This window comes from Sabethes cyaneus, chromosome 2 (assembly GCF_943734655.1).
Source record: "Sabethes cyaneus chromosome 2, idSabCyanKW18_F2, whole genome shotgun sequence".
Classification (NCBI taxonomy): Eukaryota; Metazoa; Arthropoda; class Insecta; order Diptera; family Culicidae; genus Sabethes; species Sabethes cyaneus.
In genome coordinates this window covers 154,600,946-154,615,885 of record NC_071354.1, presented here as the reverse complement: position 1 = coordinate 154,615,885, position 14,940 = coordinate 154,600,946, and the positions used below count along the sequence as shown (strand labels likewise).

General features: G+C 38.8%; 3 protein-coding genes across 3 annotated transcripts; 2 read left to right on the top strand and 1 right to left on the bottom strand.

The window, feature by feature from the left end:
• Nucleotides 1–2,242: 2,242 nt before the first annotated feature.
• Nucleotides 2,243–4,578, top strand: LOC128736475 (transmembrane protein 161B). Its single transcript, XM_053830959.1, has 6 exons — nt 2,243–2,419; nt 2,572–3,029; nt 3,088–3,303; nt 3,367–3,483; nt 3,538–3,678; nt 3,748–4,578. The coding sequence occupies exons 1-6, from the start codon at nt 2,417–2,419 to the stop codon at nt 4,343–4,345; spliced, it is 1,533 nt and encodes a 510-aa protein (XP_053686934.1). The 5' UTR covers nt 2,243–2,416; the 3' UTR covers nt 4,346–4,578.
• Nucleotides 4,579–4,746: 168 nt separating this feature from the next.
• LOC128736987 (uncharacterized) lies at nt 4,747–6,686 on the bottom strand. Its single transcript, XM_053831511.1, has 2 exons — nt 5,959–6,686; nt 4,747–5,890 (listed from the first exon to the last, which is right to left on the bottom strand). Exons 1-2 carry the CDS (start codon nt 6,483–6,485, stop codon nt 5,134–5,136), a joined length of 1,284 nt encoding a protein of 427 aa, XP_053687486.1. The 5' UTR covers nt 6,486–6,686; the 3' UTR covers nt 4,747–5,133.
• A 6,132-nt stretch (nt 6,687–12,818) lies between these two features.
• LOC128735099 (NSFL1 cofactor p47) lies at nt 12,819–14,576 on the top strand. The gene is made up of 5 exons (XM_053829587.1): nt 12,819–13,062; nt 13,134–13,297; nt 13,352–13,990; nt 14,048–14,182; nt 14,253–14,576. Exons 1-5 carry the CDS (start codon nt 12,961–12,963, stop codon nt 14,383–14,385), a joined length of 1,173 nt encoding a protein of 390 aa, XP_053685562.1. The 5' UTR covers nt 12,819–12,960; the 3' UTR covers nt 14,386–14,576.
• Nucleotides 14,577–14,940: the final 364 nt, after the last annotated feature.

Here is a 14,940-nt window from a genome sequence, read left to right as displayed (position 1 = left end):
TTTATCGATGAACAATTGTTACAAGTTTCTGATGTACAGTATGATGCAGTACAGTAAATTGTAAATTTTGACGTAGGACTACGTCTTACGGCAAGTTTTGAGATAGGGTGTTATTCCAAAAAATCGAAAAATGCGAGCGTCACGAAAAATGAAAGGTTTTGAGCGCTAATAGCTCAGCGGGTTTCCGATCGATTTTCAATATTCTTACACCAATCAATCGGAAAATCTTCTAAGAATTGACCCAAATGAAGAAAAGTATGGATTCTTGATGCTGAACTATTGTAAAATTGAAAATAATGAACCTATGTTTTACCAAAATTCTCACTTCGTGATTGGTTGTAAGATCCTTTACGATGATCTAAACCTATACCAATTTGATATCTGTGCTTGGGAAGTAAGCCAAAAAAAGTGACAAAGTTTCCTCATTTCAACAAGATTTCTAACCACCGCGGTTAAACCTAGACCATTTTGATGTCCTTGCTTGGGAAGTACGCCAGAAAGAGTGACAAAGCCCCCTCGTGCCAACAGATTTCTTACCAACGCGATTAAACCTAGTCCAATTTGATGTCTGTGTTAGAGAAGTGTGCCAGAAAAAATGAAACAAGTTCGTTGTCCCAACAGATCGCAAATTCTTTACTGTGAGACCTAGGCGAATTTGATATCTGTGTTGAAAAAATGAACTACAGCTGTAGTGTTCGATTATAATACGACTCTGTATGAATAAGCATGCTTGCCGTTTCATTAGAAGTGTAGTGAAAAGATGTGCTGTTGATAAAATAGGATTGAATTGGTAAAATCCCTTCAACGTGGGGAACCATAGGTAATAAAAACAATCTTTAATTTCAATAAGGTAGCAGGAAAGCAATAGTTTGTGTTCTTGATTTTGTTAAATTGTTTTCAAATGCACAATCTTTTGAGAATTGAACGTATGCAATGTTACTACTTTGATAAATGTTACATACAACGCATGTAGCATGTATATATGTTGCATCTAGCATGTATACATGAAGAATCGAATGATTACAAGCATGAATTCATGCTACTATCACTACAAAGAGACTTACGTAGTCCTGCGTCACCTATATATGCGGTCTTGTCTTGTACACAACCCTTCTGATTTTTTGCTACTAGCTTCTGGGAAGTTGCAAAATATTAGGTATTGCTTAATCAAAATAATAGTTTGTAGCATTTATTAGTCGAACGTCGACTGCTGCTATTGTAATTTGGCACCCCAGACTAAAGTAATACGTCATTCAACCATGCGGTCGTATCTTGTATCACAACCAACTCTAATTTTTAGTACCAAAAAGTAGACCTCAAACTTCAAATTTCTGTAGGAATTTGATATAAAGAAAAATAAAATAAATACATATTTCGTCAATACACGGAAAAATAAAAATGTTATTTTCGAGCAACTTCCATTAAATATCGATGCGTAACTAGTGATGTTTGGCAAAAATCTGGCTTTAGTTTTCAAAAGGTCGCATAATGCATGTAAAAGGGTTGATTATGCGACCTTCTGAAAACTAAAGCCAGAAATGCGAGTAATCCCCATTAATCGTTCATAATCGTACGATTAATCGAATTAATTAACGAAATATTCGAGTATTTATAAACGAATACTATTTGTGCTACTAGCACGAATTCTGAACTAATCAATTAGTGCATACAACGCTAACCGATCAATCTAATAATCTAATCTAATCGAAAAATTTTGAAAATTTTTCGAGAACATCACTACACGCAGAAAAAAAACGTAAATGCAAAAAAAATCTGTATAAATTCAACATAAAATATTGTAGACTGAAGGCTTACCCAGATATTTTTTTGATTCTAACTGTTTGACTTTTTAGTTCAACAATAAGGTTGTTATTTCAAATAATTGCTAGTTTCTATCAAAAAAAAAATTGTAGAATCAAAAATAAGTACTTTTGGGTTTATAAACGATCTAGTAGAAGCAAAAGGAGTAGGAATTCAGTTTAAACAATATTTTTTTGATTCAAAAATATGATACAAGTTGAACTCAACAACAGGGGATGGTTGTTTCAAACTATCGTCATTTTTCTGCGTGTATGCGGAACTCGAGTGGCTCATTATATCTTGCTTTACCCTCTTTTCCTCGAACAAACGTGAACGTGTCTCATATTGTTTTGATTTGACACTGTGACAGTAAGCTTATCTGTCCGGTTCTGTCATCATCGTTCCTTTTAGCTGGGATATTTTCCTTCATTCGACATTCGCTAATGAAATACATAATAGTGCTGAGCCGAAGTGCTAATGAATAATTTCGACTAAACTATAGCTTAATTGGTGTTTCCTGCTAAAATAAGTTTTCTTGCCATACATTATTGCCTGCTGTTCATCGGTTGGTAATGTAAAGGAAATCTTGTCGATATTTAGGCCTAATTGAAACGCAATGGTAAGTTAGCAAAACGATGACCTATTTTTAGGATTCAATTCTATAATTAGTATCCTAATAGAAGCTTCCTTAATTTTCGTTACCGCATGCTACTTTTTGCTCGATCTTTTTGAGATATATGAAAACATGTTCTTCCATTACCTCCATTCCAGGCTCTGCTGGGAGCGCAAATGGTAATTACGCTGGTCATGGTCAGCGTAATCCAGAAGGTTAGTCCACACTTTTCGCTCGCCAAGTGGATTCTCTGCTCGACCGGTTTGCTGCGCTACCTTCATCCAACGGACGATGAACTGCGGAAGCTCTCGGGGGTTCCACGGGAGAAGGGTAAATCGAAAAAAGACAAACGAGGCAACGGGCATGTTGAATTCAGCGAGAAACCATCGACCTTCCATGTTCCGCGAAGTTTAGATGTGCAGCTAGAAAGTATTGGCATATCGCCGTACGACATTGTCCATCTGAGATACTATACCGAATACCAGTGGATGGTGGACTTCAGTTTGTATGCTTCCATCGTTTATATTCTCTCGGAAGCGTTTCACTTTTTCTTTCCGTTGAAGGAAGAGTTTAATTTAAGTATGCTCTGGTGCCTGCTAGTGATTTTCTTCGCTTTGTAAGTTTCGTAGCAAAATTTTATAGAAAATGAGATTCTCAATCAATTTAATTTGCAGCAAACTTTTGGCGTCACTTACCATTCAGTATTTTCAAAGCGAGGAATCAATCGGGGAACGTTCAACGTGTATTGTCACCGGACTGGTGTATTTACTGATTGCAATGATAATTTTGATTGTACCGGAAACTACCCTGGAGGTGGGATTAGATCGGGCCTACAAAAGTTTTAATGACAGTGCCTCGGTTTTTCTTGAATCACAAGGACTTCAATCTTCGTAAATGCAAATTATGAAAGGTATAGATTTCGAATGATCCTAATTTTAAAACTGTTATTTCAGTGGTCCAGCTTCAAAAATCGTGGTCAAGTTCTTCATAGCCGTTACTTGTGGCATCCTTGGTGCACTGTTTACGTTCCCAGGCCTTCGAATGGCCAGGATGCATTGGGATTCACTGAAGTAAGTTCGTTTTAAAACTATTTTGTGTGATGATTTTGTAACAAAACGTTTCAGGCTGTGCCAGGACAGAGTGTGGCTCAAGTTTTGGCTTAATTTAAGTTTTGCTATGCCTTTCCTTTTGGTTATTCTTTGGATCAAACCGCTGAGCCGAGACTATCTTACAGTACGAGTCTTTTCTGGAATGTCTGCACCACTGTAAGTTTCTCTTCGGCCAAAACAAGTATTAAGCTATTCTAAGAGAGCAATTTTTACTTATTCATTTAGCCTTTCATCAGAAGCATTTGAAACGATACGCTTGGCTGCGGTAGTGTTTGCGGTTTTGCTTCGGTTTATTATGATGCCAGTATATCTGCAAGCGTATCTGAATCTAGCTTACCATCGAATTGAGGACCAAAAGAAAGAAGCTGGCAGGATAACCAATGTGGATCTGCAGAAAAAAATCACTTCCATTTTCTACTATCTGTGCGTCGTGACACTGCAGTATGTAGCGCCAATCCTCATGTGTTTATACTTCGCACTTATGTACAAAACTTTGGGCGAGTACACCTGGACAGGGTTCCTTAAGGAGGCAATCCCTGTGGATGAGTGTTCAGCGGATTTAGAAACGCAATTAGCCATGGAAGCTGCCACTAGAGCGATGACGACTGCGACGGCAGAGAACAATGTTGCCGCAACGATCGACGACGCCAGTGTACTATCCACTGCGCAATCCCTTCAGTTGTCTTTACACAGCTTAAAAGGAATTTTCACCAAAGACGTATATCGGGGAATACTGGGTTTCGCAACCTGGTGGTGCTGCTTCATTTGGTTTGCTGCCACTTCACTAGGAATGGTTTATCAGTCGTACTTTACCAAGACATAAACGCGGGGAGTGCAAACGGTTTGTGTGTTTTGTTCGCTTCTAAGAACGCTGTGCATTTAACGTGAAAATGTGCATTTTTACAATTTATACAATGGGAACGCATCTGTCCATTGACGATTCGACGCACACCTTCAAGTCAAAGGGCCATATTTGGAACCGGTTTAGTGTTTAGTTTAATTATTTAGGTATCCTCCTACCTAATGGTAAGTTTGCAATAAAATAAAGCGAAAAGTTCGGATTGTTTTTGAAACCGCGCAAGATATTGTTCTTCTGAAGAAAACCTTTTTGTCATCGCTGATCTCGCTGATGGATCAGCTCTGGAAGGTGTTAGCGGCTTAAAGTGTCTGACAGAAGTTTCGGACAAAACAACTATTATAGTTAAAAGATTTTACTTTCTCGAATTTAATTTAATTTTGAAAGAATCGAAGAACTATATTAGCGTATGTCCACGAACTTTTTAATGAAAGTAATGGGAGTATGGCTTACGATTTTATCAAAAGTGTATAAAAGTATTACTTACAATCGTTGATAGTTATTCCATATTTCTATTATACCAACAAGGTAGCTAAAATCGTTTAGGTTATCCGTTTATGTGCATTCCAGTTACGATTCTTTCGCATTTCGTATTTTCGTCATTTTTCGTGCGTAGTTCTAAATAGGCCCTATCCTAGAGAAACAAGCGTCAGTTGAGACGTAAGCTGTTTGTGCGATTAAATTTTTATAAACTGATGCTGCTAATCTCTGCTAAACAATATTCACAACTTATGAAGATTCAATGGTAGAGGAAATTATCTGTAGATCAACTTGTTCAGCTCTTTTCCGATCTCGTTTACGTACTGGAGGAAATCACTTTCCAGCACGGTGGTCCAGTCGTACAAATCCGACTTGCTGGCACATTTTTCTACGTAGCGATGGACGAATATTACGTTTCTATCGACGTTAAGAGATTTAATAAATTCCTGAGATCCGGTCCGGTTATAGTTCTGCGGTCGATAAATATAGAACGGACTTTCCTGTCGCGCTTCCACGTCGTACAGCAGGTTATCGGAGAAAATTTTCTTTCTGTCGTCGACGCAGACGGCACGCGTAGCAATCGTGAACTGAGTAACATCGCTCGATACCTGTGCGACATTCTTGAGGAACTCGTTGTTGCTACGAAGTCGAGAGCTAGGATAGAGATACTCGTTGATTGAACCGACAAAGGTATATTTGGCAGCATTATAATTTCGCATCAAGCAGTCTAGTTCGATGAGGCGTCGATTTTGCACGGTGTTGGTCAAATCAAAGGGGAAATTATAAGGCAATAGATTGATTTTGATACCGTGATTGTAGAGAATAGAGGTCGTCATTGAGTCTAGTGCATTGCTATTGTAGACAATGAAGTCATCGACTCCGATGATTTGATGATGAAGGAAATATTGAAGAATAGCGGACGGTTGACGAAAGTTATTTTCCAATTCCAGATAATTGTTCAAATCCACACAGGCAGTGATTGTCATCTTTTGTGGAACTGATTTACTCTCCAGTACCCGTAATGGGATAAACCTACAACCAACAAATCAAATTCGGTTAGGTGTGTTATTAGTATTTTGCCTTATTTTAGAAAAAAATACCTTTTTATAGAATGCGTAGAATCGGTAAAAACAACTTCAGTCGGATGACCAAAATCTCGCTTAACTTTACACAGAAACTTATAGATGGTGAAAATTTCTCCATTCGGCGTCGCTACTGATCCTGTCGGTGTATCCATTCGTACGAAGAGGAATTTTCCCGTGACCACATCTTTTCCGCCATGCTGGACCTGGCACTTGAAATTCACAATGGCTTGTTCTAATCCAACGGCCAAACTGACCACCGTTCCGCCGACCTCTAGGTCGTTCTTTTGCCAGAAGGCAGAATACACGTACACATCATTGCCCACCCGTTGCCAAACCGGAAGAGGGCTGTCGAAATCGTACGGTGCCGGTCTCGAGTGGCTGCTATTGTCGATCCGAATCAAAGAAGCCGCATCATTGCGGCCGAAAATGTTCACTACTTCCAGTACATATTTGAGACGATTATTTTCACTTTTATACGCCAACAAAATCGCCAAACAACTGATAGAAATAATAACCAGCGCAAGCTGCTGGTACTTTCGCATTACGGCACCCTTCGAATGTTTGAATCCGAACGATTAGATAATTTTTGCTTACCACAAAATCGCTGTCACTTTATCTGATTGACCGGGTTGACCATATATAAAAGTACTACACAAGCGCACTACAAGATGAACCAGTTGGACGTCGAGGATAGGGCCGAGGAATCTTCACGGTAGGAGCGGAAATACGGTCGTTTCAGGTAACTTTACAAATACAAGGGATTTTTTTGAATGTTTATTTTTGTTTTTGCGAACACGGTTATTTAAAGCTACCAATTTTATCGTAAAATATACACAACGTTAATGACGTTAAAATTTATGAACGAGCTCCAGTTCTAGTAAATGAGTAGTAAGGTCTCGATTAAATATTACGTAACACAGTAGAAGGTGCTGAATGGAATCTATTATACCGTGGACCCCCGTTCGTTTGAACGATTACTCATGCAAACTAACGGGGTTAATTTTTAATTTGAACAACTGGTAACCCTAAATATGCAGAAACTTGTGTGAACTGGTCGCCCTGATCTTTGTTATTGTTTTGTTGGTTTGATTTGTTTGCAGTTGCTAGCAACGAATTTTCATTCTGCGATCGGATTTCTATCATAATCGTTGGGAAAACGGAATGTGAAACAAATTACACACTCAAGGTAAGTACAATCAAATCGTGTTTATGTGCATTGTCTGCATAAGTAAATGATGTCATGTTGAGAATGACATTTGAACCATTTTTAATTTGCACGTCGTGCAAACCAGCGGGGTTCAAATTAAAAAGTGTTCAGATTATAAACGGTCAAACGAACGGGGGTCCACGGTAGTGCTTCCCGAGAAAATATTTCGTTTTTCAGCTTTATATAGTTGTGCGCAAAGGTAAATCATGTATTATTGACAGTGTAAGCACGTGTAAGTTTTCTATGTTTATGCTCTTATTCTTTGCTTAGATAACATTTGTTTTGTTCTATTACGTACAGACTTACAAACAACACAATTACAATGTCTTACGTTAACCGAAAATGATAAAATTTAAATGCTGATTGCGTTTGTAAAAAGTGTGTCCATGTTTGAACGGGCAAACACGAATCAAGCTACCCTAGCATTCAGCTGATGAGCGAGAGAGAAATATTGTTACTTTTCTCATCACTCTAGCATTGACAGTTTCTAACGAGATTTCGTGTGAGTGTAAAAGAGGTACTTTGACTGCGAGCAACCAGAACAGAGCTGCGCACAACTAAACCGACGAAAGAAAAATTTTAGATAATAATCGCAATATACAAACAGAAAAATGATTTGTTGAGTTCAACTGGTATAATATTTTTGAATCAAAAAAATATTGTTTAAACTGAATTCATACTCCTTTTGCTTCTACTAGATCGTATAAACCCAAAAATACTTATCTTTGATTCTACAATGTTTTCACGAACAAACAAGACACATCACTTATGGTTCTTACAAAACATTAAAAGTACCATTTTCGCTATCCGGTTTCGGGTTTGATCTAACCCATCTACGGAGCGGTGGCCGACTGCATACGTACAGATTCAGTTTCGTCAGTTGGAAGAGAGACGATGAGATGAGCGCCTCATCTTCATTCATTAAAAGCCGATCTGCGGTGCTGATGTACATCGATTCCCACGCATTCAAATGAGAGGATTTTCTCACATTTTTTAGCAGCTTTGCGTTCTCCCAATCAATTTCATATTGGAGGCAGATAGAATGCATCGCTACACTCGAATCGTTGGTCCTTTCATTTTCCACAGCTTTTTTATGTTCTTTTAGCCGAGTTTTAAATTTTCGACGGGTTTGTCCGATATACACCGCTGGGCAAACCTTACAGGTGATTTCGTAGATATCCGACCGTTCTTCGGGCGGAATTTGTCCTTTTGATTGTTTAGAAGCTCCCGTAATGTATTACCGGTTTTATGAACCACATGGAAACCGTGTCGCTTGAGAATTTTCCTAATGGGGTTCGTCACTTTTGAGTAAAATAGCAAACTGATTCTGTGGATTTGCTCTTTTTCCGGCTGTAAAGTGGTGGTGTCTTGACGCTGTTTTTTACGGATGTGTTTACCGATTATTTTTTCCACAAAACTCTTGTCGTACCCATTTAATTCAGCCGCTTTTTGAATTTTTTGGCTTTTGGCTGCAAAGTCCTCCCTCTCCATGGGTATATTGACCAGACGGTGCGCCATAGAGTGAAAGGCTGCTTGTTTTTGGGCCCCGAAGTGATTCGAGTCCGTAGTAATGTAGCGGTCTGCAGATGTTGGTTTGCGGAAAATGTTTTCTTTGATAAAAACTAGCTATTATTCGAAATAACAAACCATATTAATATTTTTTTGAAACGATGGTTATTGATGGAGGGACGGTAAGGGAAAAGAAATGAAAATTTTTTGGAAATGGAGGGGAAAGAGTGGAAAGGAAGGGGGGGTGGGGTAATAGGTAATAGCTACGCTTAACAAGTTGTCGTTGTGACTCCTACCTTTTGTCCAATGCTGGAAGGTGCATGGGGCGAACCAATCTATAATCAGAGATTATAACCGGATTTGAACCCACAACAACCGCCAGGGCATGTGGCTCGCTGGTACCCGTGTACCTTTACCTTATACCTTTGAACCATAGAGGCGCTGGACAAAAGGAATAAGAATAAAAAAAAGAATAACAAAAATATCTCGGTTACACACTTAGCTTTTATCTCCAAGAACGGTAAAATAAATTTCCGAGATCTCAACAGCTGAGATCTCGGCAAAAATCTCCTCAGTAAAACATCAAAACGCCGAGATTTCGGAAATTCTAAAATCAAACAGCTGTCAAACTTTAACGAGACGCTAGGCGTTATTTTACCGAGACATTCAGCTAGATTTTAACGAGAACTTCGGTAAAGTTTGGCGGAATAAACTGTACTTCGGAAAAATTCACTACCGCAGGGTTTTACACGAAAAATTATTAAACTATTTATTACTGATCAAATCGTTTATTTATTCAAAATACCGTGAACGTACCATTTTCTGCGCAGTTAAAACATTTTTATGATTCATTCGCTATTCTAAGTATTCTAGATTTAAATTAACAACGTGGATAGCAGAAACGTGTAGTGCTACGGTCTATAATACCTGGTAAAAAAATGTGGGGATTATAAGTCGACTAATAATTAAGTATATTTTTCGTTTTGTAAACTTATCCACGGTGCCTAATTCTACGCACTTTCTTGCCCATGTTCCTAATTCTGCGCATGTTTGCTCCTAATTCTGCGCACCCAAAAAGTCAAACACGCAGAAAAATGATGATACCGTGGACCCCCGTTCGTTTGACCGTTTTTAATCTGAACACTTTTTAATTTGAACCCCGTTGGTTTGCACGACGTGCAAATTAAAAATGGTTCAAATGTCATTCTCAATATGACATCATTTGCTTATGCAGACAATGCACATAAACACGTTTGTTTGTACTGATCTAGCGTGTTTAATCTGTTTCACATTGCGTTTTCCCAACGATTAGTGTAGAAATCCAATCGGAGAATGAAATACTCGCTGCTTTCAACTGCCAACTGAATCAAACCACCAAAACAATAACAAAGAACAGGGCAGCCAGTTCACACAAGTTCCAGCATATTTAGGGATACCAGTTGTTTAGATTAAAAACCAACCCCGTTAGTTTGCATTAGGAATCGTTCAAACGAACGGGGGTCCACTGTAGTTTGAAAAAACAATCGCCTGTTGTTGAGTTCAACTTGTATCATATTTTTGAATCAAAAAATATTGTTTAAACTGAATTCGTACTCCTTTTGCTTCTACTAGATCGTTTATAAACCCAAAAGTACTTGTTTTTGTTTCTACCATTTTTTCTTTGATAGAAACTAGCAATTATTCGAAATAAAAACCTTAGTGTTGAACTAAAAAGTCAAACTGTTAGAATCAAAAAAATATCTGAGTTAGCCTTCAGTCTACAATATTTTTTATTGAATTTACAGATTTTTTTTTGCATTTACAATTTTTTTTTCTTCGTTAAATAAATACACCTGTTTATGTCTTTATACGCTGAAAGTACACCAAAAAACCCGACATTAGCTATTACCATAATTAAATCCATGATCCGACCTTCTTGTGCTGTCCCGGTGGCATAGGAATATTGTTATTGTCAATTGCAAGGAAAATTGTACCATCCAAAGTGCGATATAGCCAAGGGGTCGGTCACTCGGCACAGCCGTTTTTATGTTAGGCGACTTGAAACGAACCGAACTGTGCCGGTGCTGTACCGAAAGTGCCGAACTGGAAGATTTGTTAAATTCGTTAAAATCTGATAGATCTGGCAACCGTGCGAGATGATTTTGACAACTGGCAGTGCTCCCATTTCATATGTAAAATTGAACCGGAGGTGTGTAAAGCCCTATAAATGTTATTTTTATAAGGCTTTAGAGGTGTGCCGTTTGCTATCTCTGCAGTGCCGGGGCACTATGGAATTCACAGTCATGAATTATTGTATATGAAGACACGCACGTCTGCAAAACAACTTATTGTTCACTTCGGTTTGACATATTCTAATCATTATACAATTCCAATGTGAAATTGACATGAAAACGATTTCATGTGCACTTTTTATTACGATTTTGTGTTATCTGGGTCTTGTGTGCACGCGAAAAATTTGCACATACTGTTCATATGCGTATAATTTTTATATGTATTTCTGGGAAGATTTCTGGGGAGGAAGGGCGAATGTCGTAAGCGTATAAACAAAGCGAGTGACGGTTGATTTTCCTATGCTGGTCCGGCAAAAAATAACTTTCACCCGTTTTGTTTACATTTGCGACATTCGCTCTTTTGTTGATTCTACAGTGGACCCCCGTTCGTTTGAACGATTCCTCATGCAAACTAACGGGGTTAGTTTTTAATTTGAACAACTACTGTGTTACCTGACTCACTGCGAATATGCGTTGTATTCGCGGGATCGTGTTGGTTCGAAAGGTTTCGAAAAATATCGCCCTTGTATCGAAAATATCGTTAATTTTGATCACTAAAAATAACGTACTTAAACGTTATATTTCATGTGCCAGTAGTACGTAATAATTGTATTGTGAAACTGAATTGTTATTTATGCAACTTTTTACAAATTAAATGCAATAACAAAAGCACAACTTATAGAAAATCGTTTGTTATCGATATTAACTGCATATGCGTTATAAACGAATAAAACGTATGGCTACGTTTTATTTCAATAATACGCATATTCGCAGTGAGTCAGGTAAAACAGTAGTAACCCTAAATATGCTGAAGTTTGTGTGAACTGGCCGCCCTACTCTTTGTTATTGTTTTGGTGGTGTGATTTAGTTGGCAGTTGCAAGCAGCGAATATTTCATTTTCCGATCGAATTTCTACCATAACCGTTGGGAAAACGCGGGAAAACGCAATGTGAAACAGATTAAACACGCTAGATTAGTACAAACAAATCGTGTTCATGTGCATTGTCCGCATTAGCAAATGATGTCATATTGAGAATGACATTTGAACCATTTTTAGTTTGCACGTCGTGCAAACCAACGGGGTTCAAATTAAAAAGTGTTCAGATTAAAAACGGTCAAACGAACGGGGGTCCACGGTATTTACACACTTAACAAAAAGTACTGAATTCGGTAAAATTTTACCGAATTCTAAACAGCTGAACGTTCGGTAAAAATTTTGATGGTGCCAATCGACGTTTACAGATCATTAGTAGAGTGACTATATACAGAGTGGCGACAATGTCAAAATTGGAATGATAATTATCTGTCAGTGTCATTCCAATCGAGCAGACGACCTATCCAACGCGTATGCAGGAAAGAGAAAGAAAAGCCTTGAAAAAACCGCATTGCATACATTTGGGATGACTTGTCGCCACTCTGTATATAGTCACTCTAACTTAAACGATTCGATAAAATTTACCGAAATCTAAACAGCTGAACGTTCGGTAAAATTTTTTATTGCACCAAACATTACTAATGATTAGAGTGACTATATACAGAGTGGCGACAAGTCATCCCAAATGTATGCAATGCGGTTTTTTCAAGGCTTTTCTTTCTCTTTCCTGCATACGCGTTGGATAGGTCGTCTGCTCGATTGGAATGACACTGACAGATAATTATCATTCCAATTTTGACATTGTCGCCACTCTGTATATAGTCACTCTAGTTTAAGTGTGTAGTAATGTCGATTTGAGTGAATTTATTTTTTTTGTGTGCGAACTGTCCGAAACGTAATTGTAAGGCACGTTCTTGTAGTTGTAGTTTGTGCAGAAGAATGCGTTCACAGTAGCAATGACATTTCATTTCAGGTTTGCTCTGCGCTGACCTGTGTACCTGCATTTTGCTGATTCTGCTATCTGCTTGCTGCTGTACAGCATTTCTCTCGATCTCAACTTGATAACAGTTTGTTCCATTTCGTCTATTAACGCAGACTACAGCGAGCATATTGATAATAGTTTCTTGAAGTTTGGTAATAATATCAATTAACAAACAATGTCTAGCAACGAAGATTTAGTGAAAAAGTTTGCCGATGTAACGGGGGTTTCGGAGGATAGAGCTAAGTTTTATCTAGAAGCTGCAAACCAAGAATTGCAGGTATAAAACAAGCAGCGAAATAATATCTACGGTTTATCAAATCTAGTAATTCACTTCTTTTATTTACGCAGGTGGCATTATCTAGCTTCTTTGAGAGTGACAATGACAACCCGGGAGGAGATGCCGCGGTCCCTGTAGATGATGATTCAGACGATAACAACATGCCAAATGATGCAATTCAGTTTTCTCGTTCGGATAATAAATCGAAGCCTAAAAAACCTCCGCAGTCGTCTAAGTAAGTATAATATTATTTGTTATTTCGATGTTTGGCTAAAACAATACTTTTTAGTATAACAACACTGTTCAATTTAAACGAGTCCTCATCAGATGACGATGACGAACAAGGACAAGCGTTCTACGCCGGAGGATCTGAGCGTTCCGGGCAACAAGTTCTTGGACCTCCCAAAAAGAATCCGATAAAGGATTACGTGTCGGAAATATTCCGTTCGGCCCAGCAAGGGAATTTGGAAACATTCGATGCGGATACAAGTCCTAGCTCAAGCTCATCGTTGTACGTCGGAACGGGGTATAGACTTGGGCAAACAGACAGTGATCATCAGGCGATTCCGGATAGAAATCGCACTTCGGGGAGTGGATCCGATCATAACCACGAAGTAGTGACGTTGACTCTCTGGCGACAGGGATTTTCCATCAACGATGGAGAACTGCGTCGTTATGAGGATCCTGGCAACAAGGAGTTCTTTGAGTCCATTATGCGTGGAGAGATTCCTGCTGAGTTGCGAGCCAGAGGACCTGCGATGATACATTTGGATTTAAAAGACAACCGCCATGAGGATTATGAGAAGCGCTCCGCGCCGTTCAAAGCGTTCGCAGGAAGCGGCCAAACCTTGGGTAGTCCGGCACCCAAAGTAGTACAAAGTACGCCAGCCGCGGCTAATCCAGGCAATAACGAAGAAAATGAGAAAACGTCTGCATGTTTACTGTATTTCTGTTGGTTTGGTATTAATTATTGTTTCGATTTCAGTGCTACGTCCGAGTTGGCTGTTGATGAGAGTCAGCCCATGACTACCTTGCAGATCCGACTGGCAGATGGATCTCGTTTATCGGCACGCTTTAATCAAAGCCACACGGTCGAAAATATTCGGCGCTATGTTACAACGTATGTTGATTATCTTTAGTTGCAAAGCCTTTTTTTATTTATATTTGTGTTATAATTTTCTTTCTCGTAGTGCCCGACCGCAATATGCAACTCAGAATTTTGCTCTGATGACTACTTTCCCCAGCAAGGAGCTTTCGGATGGTTCTCAAACATTGAAAGACGCAGGACTGCTAAATGCAGCTATATTGCAACGATTGAAGTAGTAAATAGTACGATTCACCTCCAACGTTAATTCTTGTAATCGCTGATTAGCTAGTGTTGTAGTTTATCTCGGAAAGCACCAACATTTGGAGGTTTCTCGTTTCAGCGTAAGAAGATTGTAATCGTGCAGGCACCAATTTTCATTTAAAATCTTATGTGCGATCTTATAATATTATCTTAAAATGTATAAATTAAATCTTTGGATAATATCCAAACATGCTTTGGCAATGCTTTTGTTATTTCGTGAAATCTCTGCCAGTGACGGACCTGTGTTGATGAACCGCCACGTATGGCTCCCCAAAAAGAGTGAACAAGTGATGGGGAAATTGGAAATCAGAACCCGAGTCTGTCTGTCATCCGGCGTGCAGTTCCGGATGACTTCATGGCATTTTTGTAGTGGATCCATCCGGAGCTGCACATCGACTCTCTTCTGCGGCAAATTTTGTAAAAATCTTCTGTTCTCAATGTAGCAAGCATGCTACATTCTGAGCGAAATGCGGAAAAGGACCCCAATCCTCGATTTAACGCGACACGTGCCTAGGGATGAATACTTGGGT